The following is a 16411-nucleotide window of genomic DNA, read 5'->3' as shown; positions in this document are numbered from 1 at the left end:
ACACGCCAGGAAACCTCAAAACCAAGTTTGTAATGATGTGTATAAATAGTAACTAGAGTTACTGAAATCCTTAGGTACTCTTCTATGCACAAATGTCTTAGACTCAGCATTAACTTTTCTTTACTCCGTGGCTTTTGATAATGTTGGACAAAACTTCCAATTATGACATCAGCCATGGTAAGCCAGTGATAATTTTTCCAAATTAAAGATTTGTAAAAACATGTATTTTTTTTTCTGGGTTGAATTAAGACTAAAAGCCAAGGGTTCCTTTCACTGAAAACCAGTTATTAAGTTCTTAATAACACTCTATTTTTAAATTTTTTAAATATAAATTTATTTTATTTATTTATTTTTGGTTACGTTGGGTCTTCATAGCTGCGCACAGGCTTTCTTTGGTTGTGATGAGCGGGGGCTACTCTTTGTTGCAGTGTGCTTCTCATTGTGGTGGCTTCTCTTGCTGCAGAGCATAGGCTCTAGGGACAGGCTTCAGTAGCTGTGGAGCACGGGCTTAGCTGCTCCACGGCATGTGGGATCTTCCTGGACCAGGGCTGGAACCAGTGTCCCCTGCACTGGCAGGCGGATTCTTAACCACTGAACCACAAGGGAAGTCCCAACAACACTCTATTATTGAGGATCCTGGATTGCTTTACTGGGGCAACGAATGCTTTGAACCACCATATCTTTACCAATAAAAATATTCCCCCAGAAATATCACTTCTTGATAAATCCTACTTCCTATAAATTTACTATAATAAAACATCAAAATATTCTACACATAAATATGATTTAAATAAAAGAGAGATTACATGAAAGTATGCTGTTTACGAAGATTTACTTAGGCTTCTTTAAACATTAAAATATTCTCACTTACTGAAAAGGTAAAAATTTTAGTAAGTTACAAAGTACTATTTTAATGCCCACATTATAACCTACAAGTAGTTATTTCTTAGGGTTTCTCCAGTCTATATAAATAGGCCATTGCTGAGGGAGCTTATAAAGGAATAAGATATAAAATCTCCTATCTCAAAGAAGCTTACATTATTTGATTATTAGGTAACCCAAAAGGCACACTGATCATAAAGTAGGACACATTAATTTGTGATGGCCAAGTCTCAGTTTTATCATGCCTCTTTGCAGGAAAAAGGAATCTTTATTTTCAAGTAAGCCAGATGGATAGAAAACAATCAGATGTTACAAAGAAGTAATGGATGTTTGTTGAATTAAAAAACAAAATAAAACAATGTTAAAAAAAATGATAGAAAGACAAAATAAATGAGAAAAAGCCAAGTCTAACTTAGAATACCCTAAGTCAGAAAGAGACAGAAGAGGAATTTGTAACAGTGGACCAAAAGTACAGAAGTCAAAGAAACAGCTCCAAGTGGAGGAGAAAACAATACAAGAATCACAGAATAGACAACAGTGATATGGAACATGGTCACAGAGTAAAAAAACTTAAACAAGCAGGGGTGTAACTGATAACTAAAATAAAACTTTCCAAAATGAAACCAAAATAAGAGCAAAAAACTTAGGTCCTTTCTGAGACTAAAAGTGAAGTTATCAGGACTGGCCAGAAGTATACTAAAATTCAAACATAAAGGCTTTAAAGGGAAGGGCGGCTTTGGACTAAGATGAAAGGGACAGCATTAGTGTGGTAACACTATGACAAAGTGAGCATATCACAGACCATAATCATGATCTATTTATTCCACGTGGCTGTACACACAGATCCCAAATCTCTCCTCACTAGGCTCAAACCATGTGTGCATCTGTATTGTTGGCGTATTCTATGTCTGTGTAAAGACACAAGTGAGGGAAAGTAGGAGAAAGGGCTACGAGGATTCTTCAATGGAGAAATCTCATGGCCCTTTTTACTCTTGGGTAGTGACAATAAAAGGGCTACTGGAAATCTATCAAAGATGGAGTTTTGAGCTCTGTTTTATTCCTGAAATCAAGCCCTGTAGGTGGCCACCTACTTTGCCAAGGGAGCAAAGCAGCACCTAGAGCTGTAGCTCTGACTGCAGCACCTGGAGCTAAATGAGAAAACACTTCTGTAATACTTGTGCCATTAAATATTTACCAAATATATTCACATTTTCTGTACTTCCCTTTTTGTTTCCTGGCTTTAAAATAAACATGACAATATATAACACTCATTGTTGAATAAGTCCAAAGTACTTTGCATAACCAACACTTTTCATTTTTACAGTTCCTTGAAAAGAAAGTGGAGACGTACATAATAAATATACATGACTAAGAGTAGAAAAACTGAAGACTTACCTATAATTATAACACTTTGAAAACAAATCCAGTAATTATACTCCTTATTTTATAAACTATCAGACAACATTCCTTCAATAACAGCAGTTGAAAAGAATCTCCATATACAACACAAATTAGAGAGGACCATAAACCTAAGCATGTAGAGAATTCTAGAGCTGTGCTGTCCAATACAATAGCCACTAGTCACATGGCTATTTAAGGTCAAATTCATTAAAATTAAGTAAAATCTAAAATTCAGTTCAACTGTACTAGCCATATTTCAAGAATGTGGCTACTATACTGGACAATGCAGATATAGAACATTTCCATCAAGCAGAAAGTGCTATTGGACAGTGTTATTCTAGAGTAATGGTATCTGGAACTGGAGAGACAGCCCACATGATAGCCATCTGTTACTAATCTTCAAGATTTTCAGATGTGAACTATTCGTAAAGTCACAATAGACACATAACCTAAATAGTAACCCTTAGGTCTGCAGGAGTCTTATAAAATCATAAAGTAACAATAATTCTCAGCTTTTGCTTTTGCTTTTTCATTTGGCCTGCCATATTCCCATTTGGTTAACAGACTATATTGATCAGCACCACAATTCACTTGGCTCGAGATGTTATGTGTCTTGGGTGAGTGGCAATCTGCAGCGCTATTGTGCTGCTCTTCCACTGTTTTCATCAGTAATATGAAAGTCTGTGTTTTGTTTTTATAGGTACAGATCCTCCTATACCATCAAAATACTACCAAATGGTAAATTATTTTAATTTAAAGAGATTAATGTTATATTTGCATGTTTAAATATTCATCTTACATCGGAGATTCCAATTATCTATATCTTCTATGGCTTTCTTCAGATGGACTTATTTGCAAAAGATTTTTGATAGTAGTATTTGAAACTTTAAAGTCCTGTCAAATAAGAAAAATAAATTTCTATTTCAAAGACTTACTTTTTATTTTTTTCTTCCAGTTTTATTGAGATATCATTGACTTGCAACACTGTCTAAGTTTAAGGTGTACAGCATAATGATTTGACTTCCATACACCATGAAATGATTATCACAGTAAGTTTAGTGAACATCCATCATCTCATACAGATACAAAATTAGAGAAATAGAAAAAGAATTTGTGTGTGTGATGAGAACTCCTAGGGTTTACTCTCTTAACAACTTTTCTATATGACATACGGCAGTGTTTTTATATTGGTCATGTTGTACATTACATCCCTGGTACTTATTTATCTTATAACTGGAAATTTACAGTACCTTATGACTACCTTAATCGAAGGCAGTCCTCCTTTATAAAGACTTACTTTTTAAAGCAATTTTGTGGGTTCAGAAACTAAATGAAGCCTTAAAATTATGTTAAATATTCAGACAACAGTTCTTCATTTCACATTTTGAAGATGATTTAAGCTTTTATATAACCATGTAAAAACTTACTTCAAAATTAAGGTCTCGAATCAAGATATCTCCATTTGGCGTTGCTAAAGGAACATGATCAAATCTATAGAGGAAATTAATAAAAAGAGAATAATTTTACATTAAACACTAAGCAGATGTAGCTGAAAGAGAAAGGCTACTGTGTAGTTTAACAGATATTTATGGTGCTAAAGAACCCTTTTCTGTACGTACTTTATAATGTTATCTGCATTGATGATTTCTCCAACACCAGGTATCAAGGGAATGCCTTGTGCTCCTTCAATACATTAAATGGAAAAATCAGTATTAAAGCATCATGGCATGTCAGCAAAAACTTATGTGGCCTAGTGCATTCATATTTACCTTTTTCCTGTTGTGAGACCATGGTGCGTTCATATTTGCCCTGATTTAAATCCTTTAGTACTTGCATTAATTCTGTAATCCGAGCAGTAAAGCTAAAGAAAAAGAGAAGTCATAATCAAAACTCCAAAGGCTATATATTTAATTTTTATTATTTATTTATTTGAATATAATTGACATATAACATTAAGTTCATATTTTTTACTTTATACAAATCTAACTGAAGTTTCTAAACTTATCATTTAGTTTAAATGAGATAACTTAAAAGACATCTCATCAACATAAAGTATTAGTACACGTTTTATTATTATGCTTCAGTAGGAGAGCAGGAACACGCGGCTAAGAAAAGAGGTCTCATAGGGTCCCACCTCAACATTAATAGGCAAATCAAGAAGGTTCTCTGCCACTAGAATTTTAAGGAATTTTCTAGTAAATACTATAAAAGGACTAATGCTAGTGCATTCCTTAGGTCCAGGAAGCATGGACCCTGAGTTCCTGCTGGAGCGAGTCATAAAGCCTTGGATAAAGTTGGTTTTTCTCTCTGAGGACATCATTTATTTTAAGTATGCCAAATGCACACTGCTTCCCTGCAAACATAGAAGAATCTGGAGGATTCCTCTCTTTCTTCCTCTGAAGAGGGAAAAAAGATGGAAGTGTTCTTAATATTAGAGAGAAATCACTGTGGTGATAGAAATCAAAACTAATGACAAGAAGTTGAGGAGGAGAAGAATGATATGATGGTTGAAGAGAAAGCACTCTAACCAGAGAAGCAAACAGGATCATTCTGTGAATAACAAGCAGAAACTTCCTAAAGGAACAGAAGCATCCCATATGCTAGGAGCTGTAAAGGCATGAGGAAGTTATTAACAAGTAGGGAGAATGTCAGCATTCTCAAGAGAGAGACTCCTCATAGTAGTTTATAACTTCTTATAACTATCTTGCCGTGAAGACCTTAACTGCCAAAGGAGTAGAGAAGAAGGAACAGAGGAAACAGGCAGACTAATCACAGGCCTGGGAAAGATCCAAAGACATCTAATTTCTTCAGATGACCTGAAACTTACGGTGCTTTTTTCTTTATTATACTTTTTTTGACACCATACCAAGCCCTTTATATTAGACCCTGAAATTTTGAAATATTTAACTCCATTTGATGGTCTAAGAACAATTTTACTAGACACCCTGACCATATTTACAACTAGACCTACAGCTACCATAAGGTAACTTTTCACTTTTTTCATTAAAATCAACTTCATCCTTGTTTATCTTTTGCTGAGTTGCCAGGTATCAAAGACCTAAGGAAAAAAAAGTCTGGTAGGGGACAAAAAAGTTCAAACGAGAAAATTCTATTCACTAACTTAATTTTCTGTGAATCAAGGAAAGACTGCCCCAATTCGACATTTCCCAGCTTACTGAATACCAGTGTCCACAGAACAGACAGCTTGAGAACAACTAACCTAGTTTAAGGCTCCAAACAGCTATCTTAAGGAAACATGGAAACTTCACTATCAAAGAAAAATCTTCCTAATTTTCTATCAAAACCAGCTTGCAAGAGCAAGAAATACGGGGCTTCACTGCCCCTTATCTCAACCTCAACTGGGCACAATCATTAAGGATAACATATTTGAAAAAAATTATTCTCTGCAATTGCTCATTATTACTAATCTTACTTACCCAGCCAATCTTGTCATTTCACGGCCAGCCAAAACTATTCGACCCAGAGCTTGAGACATTCGCAAAAGCATTCTTCCACTTTGGTAGTAATCCTGACATAGAAATAAATATTAGTTTTCACTTACATCTCTAAGATTAAAACTAGCTTTTCTTTATTGTTATATTTAAAATTTCAATTGAGTATGACTACTACTACCACTTTACCTCCAGAAGTTCTGAATGTGAGCTTTTGAGATGTCGAGGATGAGACAAATCTAGGAAAGGACGACTGACAACTACGTAACCAACCACAGTGGCAAAATCTGAAACAAAACAGTTAAAAACATCAACAATACTTCACTTTTCCCACAAATTCCATTCCACTACCTCTTTTAAAGCATACTTACATTTGGCAATTATGCTATCAACGAAGCCCATAGAAAACCGAAACAAAATGAAATTATGTAGGTGCTCCACCTGACAGAAAGCAAAAACAAAAAATATATATACTTTCTGTATATTAAAAAAATGAATCTATCATGAGGACAAAAGAAACTAAATAATTTTTGTATTCAACAAGTATTAACTGAGTGCCTGTGATGTCTGATTACATTATACATCACGTTTCATTGAGCGCAATGCTGATCACAGAACAGGTGCCAAACAAATACTTCATGAAACCATTTTTATGCAAACAGAATGGAAACTACTTAAAGAATATCAATGTGGTGTCCCTTGCACGTAACAGTACAATGATACTGTATTCATAATATTGTCAGACACATACTTGTTAAAACTGATCAATAATCAAAAGAAAAAGAACAGAAAGATGAGCTAATTTAGGTGAAACACCAGCTGTCTGGAAATAGCACTCAATGCTTTGCCTTAGTTGGAAACCTCTGGTCTGTGCTTTCTCTAAGAATTATATTACACTCAATCTGAACCAAGCGCTAATGATGCTGCACAGCCCAAGTCTGTAGCTTTAATCTCAGCATGCATTATCTCAAAATTACAAGTCTAAAAATGTATTTTATTCTGCATTTTTAATGTTCTTGACTTTTCCATCTATCATATTACTCAAGGTCCTGCATGATCCGGCACTGGTCTCTATCTTAAATCTCATCTGCTTCTACTTTGCTCTTTCTCACTGAGCTCCAGAAATATTGGTTCCTCAAACATGCTTCTGCCTTAAGGCTTTCCTCCTGCTGTTCCCTCCGCCAGGATTACCGTGTTCCTAGATATTTATATTCTGTGACTAACTCCCTTAATTCATATGGGTTTCTGATAAAATGCCACCTCTTTAAGAAAGACCTTCTTGCCATCCCCTACCTAAAATAGCTAGGCAACAGCCCCCATCATACTCTACCACTTTATTCCATTTTATTTTTGGTCACAAAATTCACTACAACCTGAAATCATATATTGTAAAATATCCAGTTGTTTACTTGTTTATTGTCTCCCCCACTAAAGCATGGATTTCCTGAGTACAGGGTAGCTTGCTCTTAGTATCTTCTGTAAAAGAACAATGGCTGGAACATGTATTCAATGAATGACAGATGTTACATACTGAGCTCAATGCTGGAGATACAACAATGAATAAAGCAGACAAGGTCCCTGAGCTCATGGAATTCACATACTAATGAAAGAGACAAACTAGTAAACAAATAAAATAATTATAAATCACAATGTATGCTTTTAAGGAAACAGATCATTAAAATGGGAAAATAACTGGTGGAGGCCATCAGAGAAGACAAGGCCTCAAAAAGGTGTTAACTTTGGGGCTGAAATCTAAAGGATAAGCATGGGCAAGTCATGTGAAGAGCGAACTAGTTAACAGCAGTCCCCTAGAACATTACCTTAAATGCATTTTATCAGTGAATACTATCAAACTTCAGTCATGTTAAATATAAAAAAGGCAAAAATTCAATTTCTGAAATAACTTAAAATAACTTCTTTAACCTTTAAAAATCACCTCAAATATGTATTTAATTTCAAAAACTTCCACTAAAATGTAAGCTCCTTAAAGGGAGGATGTGGCCCATCACACACACCACTGTTATCACACTAATCACCTGGGCAAGCACAGACACCTAGATGGTGCTCCGTATCTTTTGAATGAATGATCAATACAATTAATTAAATTCAAAACTTCCAAGCAGCAAGTAAATAAAAACCAAGGTATAGTTTTCATAAGAAACAACGTTTATATTCTAAATCAAGGGTCAGCAAACTATGGCCCACAGTTCAAATCCAGCCTGTCACTTATTTTTGTAAATAAAGTTTTATTAGAACATAGCCACATCCATTCATTTATATATAGAATATGGCTACTCTTGAGTGGCAGAGTTGAACAGTTGCAGCAGAGACCATATGGCCTGAAAAGCCTTAACTATACATGTATTATCTTACGCATTACAGAAAATGTTTGCTGAACTGTGCTCACAGTATTTCCATGAATGCTACAGGAACAAATTCTTTCTGTAATAATCACTAAATTTATCACTAAATAAGACTCCTAAGTAACTGCTTTAAAAGTACAGACAATTATTTTAATAAAACCTACGTATTTTTATAGTTGGGCAGCTTAATACATTGATTTGATAGTTTTTAGGAAAACACAGTATAAAAATTCTTCATAGTTAGTTATTTAAAAAATAAATATTTTAAAGATTAAAGGTATATGTATGTATCTTGGCAAAGGCCCCCAATTTTTTTTTCCATAAACACATGAGCCTCCATACATGTTATCTTACCAGTTTTCGGAAGACTGAGTGGATTGTCTGCTTTTCTCTTTTATTTCCATTGTAAAAGGCAATTTCTTCACTATTAAAGAAAATAATTTAGCAATTAATTTTAATGTTACCTAAGCCTGAAAAATAACTGAAATACCGTATTTAATGACTGAATATTTGTATATAACTGGACATTTTGTGACTATGAGCTTATTGGGTACATCTCAAGCCACTATCTGTACCTAGCTCAACTGATCAGAGCACAGGGATACGCACCTGACTGGATCACAGACTGCACTACCGACATATGTTGCATATGCCACATATAGCCTGGCTGGAAAAGATATGCTGGGTTAATTCTCCGAAATGTGAATAAAGAAATAAGAAATATAATAAGAAATAAGAAGGAAGAAGGAAATTGCCATGACATATAGGAAGGCAGGACTAGGGCAGCCATTACTACAAACTGAGTACAGATCTAACCAGAAGGGAGAGGAGAAAACAACAGTTAGAAAAAAAAATAAGGTAGTGATGCCATGACATGCAGCCTTTAAAAGACAGAAAAGCAAACTAAGTCCTGCCCGCCTCACAGTGCCAGCTCCCAGGAGGCCTAGCTGAACAGTTGTTCTTATTCTCGGAACCCCAGCATAGCCTCGCAACTCCTCTTTCTTTGAGCTGATTTGAATGGGTACACAGGGGCCACAAGGAAAAAAGGGTCATTTTATGGATGAAAAAAGGTTACATATAGTTAACTAAATTTGCAGAAGTCATGGAGCTGGCAGGTCAAATAGCTGAAATTATAACTCGTATCTGACACTAAAGTCTAGTTTTCCACTCTATTCAGTGTAATGTAAACTCTCCCAGCAAAGTACCTCTTACAGCAGAAGAAAGTAAAGATTTACATAGGCATCTAGAAGGCACAGTTAAAACAGCTCTTAATAAACACACAATATTTCTTTAAAGTCTCTTTTTTCCCTTAAAAATGTATGTGAGTTTTATATTCTAGTCCAAAATGTACCTGTATTTTTTTCCATCATAAAAACAAGGTAGCCCCTACCTCAACCCATTCAAGTAAAATTAACTTTCCATAAACTTGCTTCGTGTTTGACCTGCCTTTCACAATTTCCCTTACACAATAATACACGGCCCAGGGTATCAGAATCCCAGTTAAACACAATTCTATACCTATAATTTGTTTTCTTACTTCCTTTTACCTCCTCTGCACATTTAAGTCAGTGGAGAAAGATGAGGTGATAATTCTACTTCTCCTGAACATTTTAGCCTAAACCTAAAACCTGAAAGAACAGAACATCCCAGAATACTGACAACTGCCTATCCAACATTTATTCTCTGCCATGTCCTTCTTCCTAAGAGAACCCCAATTTTCTTAAAGTTCTCTATCCTTTTCTATGCATCCAAATGGTTGAGGAATGGCCTCAACTCCATCCACAGGGGAAGAGTTCCCAATGGTCTAAGCCAATCACTTTGCTGTAACTGCTTTAGTGATAATTCTGGCCAATGAGATGTGAAAGAAAGTCTGTTGTGGGGCTTCTGGCGAAGATTCCTTGCTCTCTTAAAGAGACAGCAGAAACGGTCTGTTTTTGTTTCTGGACTTTTTGCAGGGGAAGAGGGCTGGTGAGATCTAAAACTGCTTTTGCCATCTTGTGATCACAAAGAGAACTAGCCAGAGGAAAAGGGTAACATACAGAGGAGGACAGAGCCAAGAGAAGACCCAGACACCCCGATCATGCTGCGCATGAACTGCTCTATCTTTAAGAGTTTTTATGTGAAGTAGTAAATGTCTTTATTGTTGCAGCCACCTGAGTCAGGGTTTTCTGTTTCTTGCAATGGAAAGCATCCTAGCTGATACCATCTTTCATTCACTTGGCAGATCACCTCTCTACTCAACCTTCTATTCTTCTGTCTCCCTACAGCACAAAAACCCTATTTAGAACTGGTACTATTTTAGCAATCCAAGGAAATAAAGGAAGAGGGAACTGTTAAAAGAATAATTTCCTAAATAATTTTGTAATGCCAACAGGGTAGTAAATAAATATTAGGACCCTCAAGATGACTTAAGGTTGACAGATCATCAATATGCGAGAAAATGTATTGAGCACTTGCTACATATTAAAAACAGTGCTGGAAGCTTTATATATATTTCATATTTAATCCTCATGACAACCCTATATTATCTACCTAGCATAAACAAGAAAAGTGAGGCTATAAATAACTTCCCAAAACTTATATTAACTGATAAGTGGAGAAGATAGCTTTTGAAACTAGTCAGGCTGGCTCTAACGCCCAATACTTCTTCCTTCTTTGGATTTTTAAACTGTCTGGAAAATAGGTAGACACATGCCGTGAGACTGAATTAACTTTGAGTATTCCACATACAGTCTCAAACAAAAAACATTTGTGGATAAATTGAGACAAAATTTTCTTTGAAGAAGTAAATTGAATTTAAATTGTTTTTTGACTTTGCTTAAAGTGAAATCAACAGAAAGTTAGTCAATAGAAGACATGAAGAGGTAAATCAGGGATACTAAACAGTTAACAAGAAACAGGGTTAGAAACGTAGAGGATTACTACTTTATAAAACCGATATCCTTCATAATGTATATTTTCAAAAGAAGTAAATACACACAGACATAATTTCCGTGTTACTAGACTTTCTGGAGTCAGCTTACAGGACTTCAATAGCCATACAAAGGAATTTTTAGTACAGCCAAATACATTTAATACATTTGTACACACCTGTTTGTGATGAGCCGAGAATTAACGTATCTATACTCTCCTTCAAGCTTTTGCTCAGTTATTGTCATCTTACCAATGGGTCTTCTAATTCGAGTTAGGAATAGCCCAGAAACAAGCAAGTAGGCCATCATGCTTGCTGGGCCCTGTTATTATTGGGAGAGAAAGATATACAAAGGTCAAGGATATAATAAATTCACTGAATGCAACACACACAATTTATTATAATTAACTCCAGTTACTCTGAGAGAAATTTACTCTTTTGACTAATTTTTTCCCTTAATTGTTTCTTTTCTGAGAAATTACACACTGGGTCTTCTTTGTTTTTACTACTCATCTACTCCTCCTCCCACAACTCTTTCCCCAGCTCTCCCAAATTTGCTCACTTAAAAACTCCTAATTGTAGTCCTCACTCTTTCTTTTACAGCACCTAAAACTCTTCTGATGGAACTCTTCTCGACACTCTTAATTCCACAACAACTCGCAAAACTTTTTTTTGCCTTCTCTTTGAATGTTAATACTCCCTGAGGTTTCCTCTTTCACTCCCTTCTCCTCCCAAATTTATACCTCTAATCCCATCACTCTTTAAGAATCCAAGATGTTATTTCCAAATATTTAACTGTACATCTGAAGCTTACTACTCTGTAGAACCTCAAGCTCAATTCCCCCAAATGAGCTCAATCTGCCTTTCCCTTCTCCTGTGTCTTGCTTCTAGCTGCCGTACTTTCTAATGTGGTAAAGTACCTCATCACGCATTGACCCTTCTAAGAGAGAAGCTTCAAGCTTGCCTTTCCAAGCTCATCGAAGGTACTTCCCTCATTCCCATATATATATCCTATGTTCTGCCATACTGAAATAACTGTTTCCTGAACGTGCCTTTCAATGAAGTTGTTCTTATGTCTGGCAAGCCTGACATGTCTAATGGAGGCCTACCCATCATCCTCAAAGCAGTGCAAATATCACCTCCAATTCTTCTGGACAATAAATACATTTCCACACTTCCATTACTGGACTTATCACTTATTACAATTGTCTGAATACCTACCCTTTCACCAGATCATAATCCCTCCTGAGTAGGAACTGTGTCTTACTCATCTTTTTATTCAGACAGTGTGTATGGAATATAGTATGTATTATTTTTAAATTCAATATGATTGATTCAATGCATTTCAACAATTACTAGAAGTATGGGCAAAAGAGATAACTAAAACATAGTTTCTACCTAAGAAATACAAAATCAGAAAATAAGAACACATGGAGATATATTTAAATATAAACATAATACTTAAGTATTATAAACATGTAATAAGTACCATCAAAATATTACAATATACCGATAAAAGGCATTAAGCCTATTCACTTGTTTACAGTAAAAACAAGTTTTAAGAATGATTAAACCTGGCTTACGGGATATCAAAAGGTTAGGAAGATAGACAAGAAAATTAAAATAAAAAACTGCTTTCCCCAATGTTTTGGAACAGAACAAAAATCACTACATAAATTATTTATTAATCAACTACAGAAAGTATATACATACACATGTACATATACACATAAAACAACCACACTATTATATGATTGTTATAAATATATAACACTAATACTACATATTAAATGACTAAAGTTAGACTTCAACGAGAATACTCAGAATATAAAGGTCAGTCTTACTATCACAAATTTCAGAGAAATACCTAATAAGGCTCATGGGATAGTCAACCATTTATATTATTATAAAATATTCTTGAAACTGTTATGGCCATTCTAAAAGTATTTAAACATTCAAATTTCATAGTAAAATAGCTATCTCCAAATTTCTTTTTAGACATTACTTTGCAACAATAAATACATGTATGTTCAATGTTTAAGCACTTCTGGTTGTTAAAGCCACAAAAATTTTCCAAGTGTCTGGCTTAAGCAAAATTAAAAAGCTAAATTAGAAAACTTTAAAAATCTCTAGTACAGCATTATTTTATAACCAGACTTTATTAGCTACACTTGTAAAAAATACATTCTTTGAGATACATAAAAATTCTTACAAACCATCCAGCTATTCACAGCACAGTACTGTAGCCATTTAAAAGACAGAACGAAAGTAAACTTACCTGAGCTCCTATTGCACTTGTTAACTTGAAGATATACAAAACTATGTCTAAAAATGGCTGTAAAATAAACATCAGAAGGTTCAGAATTAAAAAGAACTAGATTGCCTAGACTGATAGCCAATAAACATGTTAAATACAAAATGCTATTCGACATTTAACACATAATTGTCAACATGCAGAGTTCCCACTATGTATAATGTACTGTAACAGTATGCAGCTCAATGAATACATAAAAGACACAGTTCTTACTCTCAAGAAACTCAAAATGGAGACAGCCTGACCAATGTCTACTGACCATCAACTGGGAAAAGTATTTACCACTTTCCATCAACTAAGGTAGCTCTACTGTGATAATTAGCCATTACTTACTTAGCAATTTCTCAATGTAGTATAAAGACACTGAATAAAATGACCTGAGTTTTAACCCCAAATCTACTAACAGCTTTTCTGGTTTCTATATATCTTCACCTGAAAAATGAGAGACTCTTTCTGCTCTTAACGTTGTCTGATTTTATCACAACATCTATATGTTGAAATATGGTGAGTGAGCTTATGAATCTCATTTTCTGACCTAAAACTCAAGCTCCTAGAACTAAAATAATACATTAATGTACTGCTCCTCACACAGAGACAACTCAACTGACATACCAAAAGCTGTACATATTTTGAACTGTTTTTCAAGAAACCCAAACTGTGTTCATTTACTTTAAGTCCATAGCCACTCCTTTCTGACTATATTAGGATAGGTGGCTTCATTTATTAATTGGCTTGTACTAAGATGAACCTTTTCTTTCTTGTCTTACGAATTATCAAGAAGTTAGATATATTTAGACATATACTTAGATATATAAAATTCAAGTACACTTAAGTTACTGACAAAAATAATGACTCAATTTAAGTCAGAGTTCAAACAATCAGATATTTTATAAACTAAATATACTGTCATATATAGCACCACTACAATCAATTAATTTGATAATATTTTTCTTTACTACAGCTGTGACAAGTCCTGAGCTATGGACTTACTCAAGTGCCAAGATGTAATAAAGAATACACAACAATGTCTACAGAATTACATGAAAAATATTATATACAGCACCTCCCCCCTACACACACACACACACACACAGAGAACAAACTAAAATGTGGTGATGGGTGGAGGGAAAAAAGCAGCTGAACTACTGAACAACTTGCAGCTGTCTGAGTTTCTAGAGTTTGGATCAGTAAAGACGTAAAGAGAGCTAAATAAAGAACAAGGTTTGGCATGAAGTGAAAAGGTGTCCTAGCAGTGGGCCTATCAAGAGGGATACAGATCGCTTTTCTTAGAACTGCCTATCCTCCTTCCATCCACATGGTTGAAATGGGAGCATTCCTATTCTTACAATGTGACCCAGCCCCTTGTGGTATATAGTTTTTTGTCTCAAGACTGGATATTTGGATCAATTGTGGTCAGAGGCAAGATACTATAAATGGTCCAATTTGAGACAAGCTCCGACCACAAACCAAGAGCAGTCATGTGGACTGGATGGGAAATGGGGCATCTAAGATGAAGAGTGGCGGGGGAAATGCTGGGCAGACAGTCTTATAGATGCCCTCTACATGTGCTAGCCAACGCAGGAGGTAATGGCAAAGAAGATGGCTTAATGAGAAGACCACAGCAAAAAACTGTAAGGGTGGTGAGATAAGAAGAGGAAGTAAGAGCTGACATAATCAGCAGGAAGAAAACTAGTTAAGGTCAGAGTCAAAAGTTTTGGCAATATTCTGGAAAGGGGGGAAAAACAGTAATTAGAAAAAATTAGAAATGTACTAATATCTTGTGAAAATTTTTTGACTATTACTTAAATGATCTATTAGAGATACTGAAGCAGAGAATTGGGCAAGAATATGTCCTAGCCTAGGGTTATGAATGTAGAACTAAAAATAAATTGACCATGAATTTCTAACAACTGCCAGAAGTACACAGGTCAAGAGATAAAAATCCAAGTTTCTGTCATTTTGCTGAAACCAGCCTGCAAAGTTCTTATAACATCTTTATAAGACACTAAATTCTCAGTTCTTGGCCAAAGCACCTCACACCAATAATATAAAAAATTAAGTAACTGTAGTTAAAACTATTATAATAACTTTCTTATAAAAGCATTAAATACTTATATGCTGCTGTTATGTGCATCAAATCAATTCCATATAAATTTGCTTAGATTCAAAGATAAGCAAATTAACAACAATAAAAATAGAAAAACTTACCTTACTAAGATTTGAATACAGATCAACTACACTGTTACAAAACTTTTCTACATCTTGTGTAAGCAGCTGGTCTGGATTAGCTATTCTGTTGTCCAGATTTCCCATTTTATAATACGTGAAAGTTCTAAAATAACAATAAGAAGATGACTTTAAAACAAATGATTTTAAAAACAAAAAAATTCACATTATACTATGTAGTACAAATTCATAGAAACAGAAAAATCTGGAGCTGGAAAAGACGCTAAAGATTGTCCTAATTTATTTTAGAGATGCAGATGCAAGTCTGAAGAAGGATCACTGGCCAATTAATGGAAGAGCCAGGATTAGATTCCAAATAGCTGATGTCTTTATATGCTTCTGGGTCTAAGAGTAATCCTCTTGAAAAACATATCAAATAAAAAAGAAAAACTTCTACATCTCAATATCATAAGTATTATTGTTTAAGTATTTTTAATATAAAAATAGGTTCTTACTTACTGGAGATATTCCTCATAGAGGTACTTAGTTAGTCTTACTCGGAAGCACAGTTTGAGCTCATTTAACCCAAACTTCAAGAAGTTATTAACCAGAGAAATCTAAAACAAACAAACACATATTATTGGTTTTGCTTCATTTCTACTTACTAAATTATAATTTATTTCCCTATCATTGATTTTGTCTCCAAATCCTATAAATTTTTTATAACTGATAGTACAAATTGATATAATTCAGTTCTGTTTTACTAAACATTTCCAAAGACACAAAGAGAACATGCTAAATCAAATGCAATTAGCTATATTACCCTTTACGTGGAAATTAATTTTAGAATATATTAATATTATTAATTATGAGAAGCACCTTGTTACCTTTTTAATTTTTTTGGGGGGGGGGGGAGAGAGAT

At 34.7% G+C, this 16411-nt stretch overlaps 1 protein-coding gene across 3 annotated transcripts in view; it reads right to left on the bottom strand.

Moving 5' to 3' along the window:
- The window catches only part of ABCD3 (ATP binding cassette subfamily D member 3), an 82626-nt gene that overhangs the window by 22134 nt on the left and 44081 nt on the right, over nucleotides 1–16411 (bottom strand). The window contains exons 6-16 of one of the 3 annotated variants that reach the window (XM_065873630.1): nucleotides 16009–16106; nucleotides 15532–15655; nucleotides 13288–13344; nucleotides 11189–11331; nucleotides 8453–8522; nucleotides 6107–6176; nucleotides 5925–6022; nucleotides 5721–5812; nucleotides 4053–4144; nucleotides 3903–3966; nucleotides 3711–3774 (exon numbers count right to left, since the gene is read on the bottom strand). In XM_065873630.1, coding sequence (XP_065729702.1) covers nucleotides 3711–3774; nucleotides 3903–3966; nucleotides 4053–4144; nucleotides 5721–5812; nucleotides 5925–6022; nucleotides 6107–6176; nucleotides 8453–8522; nucleotides 11189–11331; nucleotides 13288–13344; nucleotides 15532–15655; nucleotides 16009–16106 — 972 coding nt within the window. Of the gene's footprint in view, nucleotides 1–3710; nucleotides 3775–3902; nucleotides 3976–4052; nucleotides 4145–5720; nucleotides 5813–5924; nucleotides 6023–6106; nucleotides 6177–8452; nucleotides 8523–11188; nucleotides 11332–13287; nucleotides 13345–15531; nucleotides 15656–16008; nucleotides 16107–16411 lie in introns of all 3 variants that reach the window. The other 2 variants (XM_065873629.1, XM_065873631.1) reach the window with 2 other exon arrangements.

Source organism: Phocoena phocoena, chromosome 1 (genome assembly GCF_963924675.1).
Source record: "Phocoena phocoena chromosome 1, mPhoPho1.1, whole genome shotgun sequence".
Lineage (NCBI taxonomy): Eukaryota > Metazoa > Chordata > Mammalia > Artiodactyla > Phocoenidae > Phocoena > Phocoena phocoena.
The sequence above is the reverse complement of the archived record's forward strand: the minus strand, read 5'-3'. Positions and strand labels throughout refer to the sequence as shown.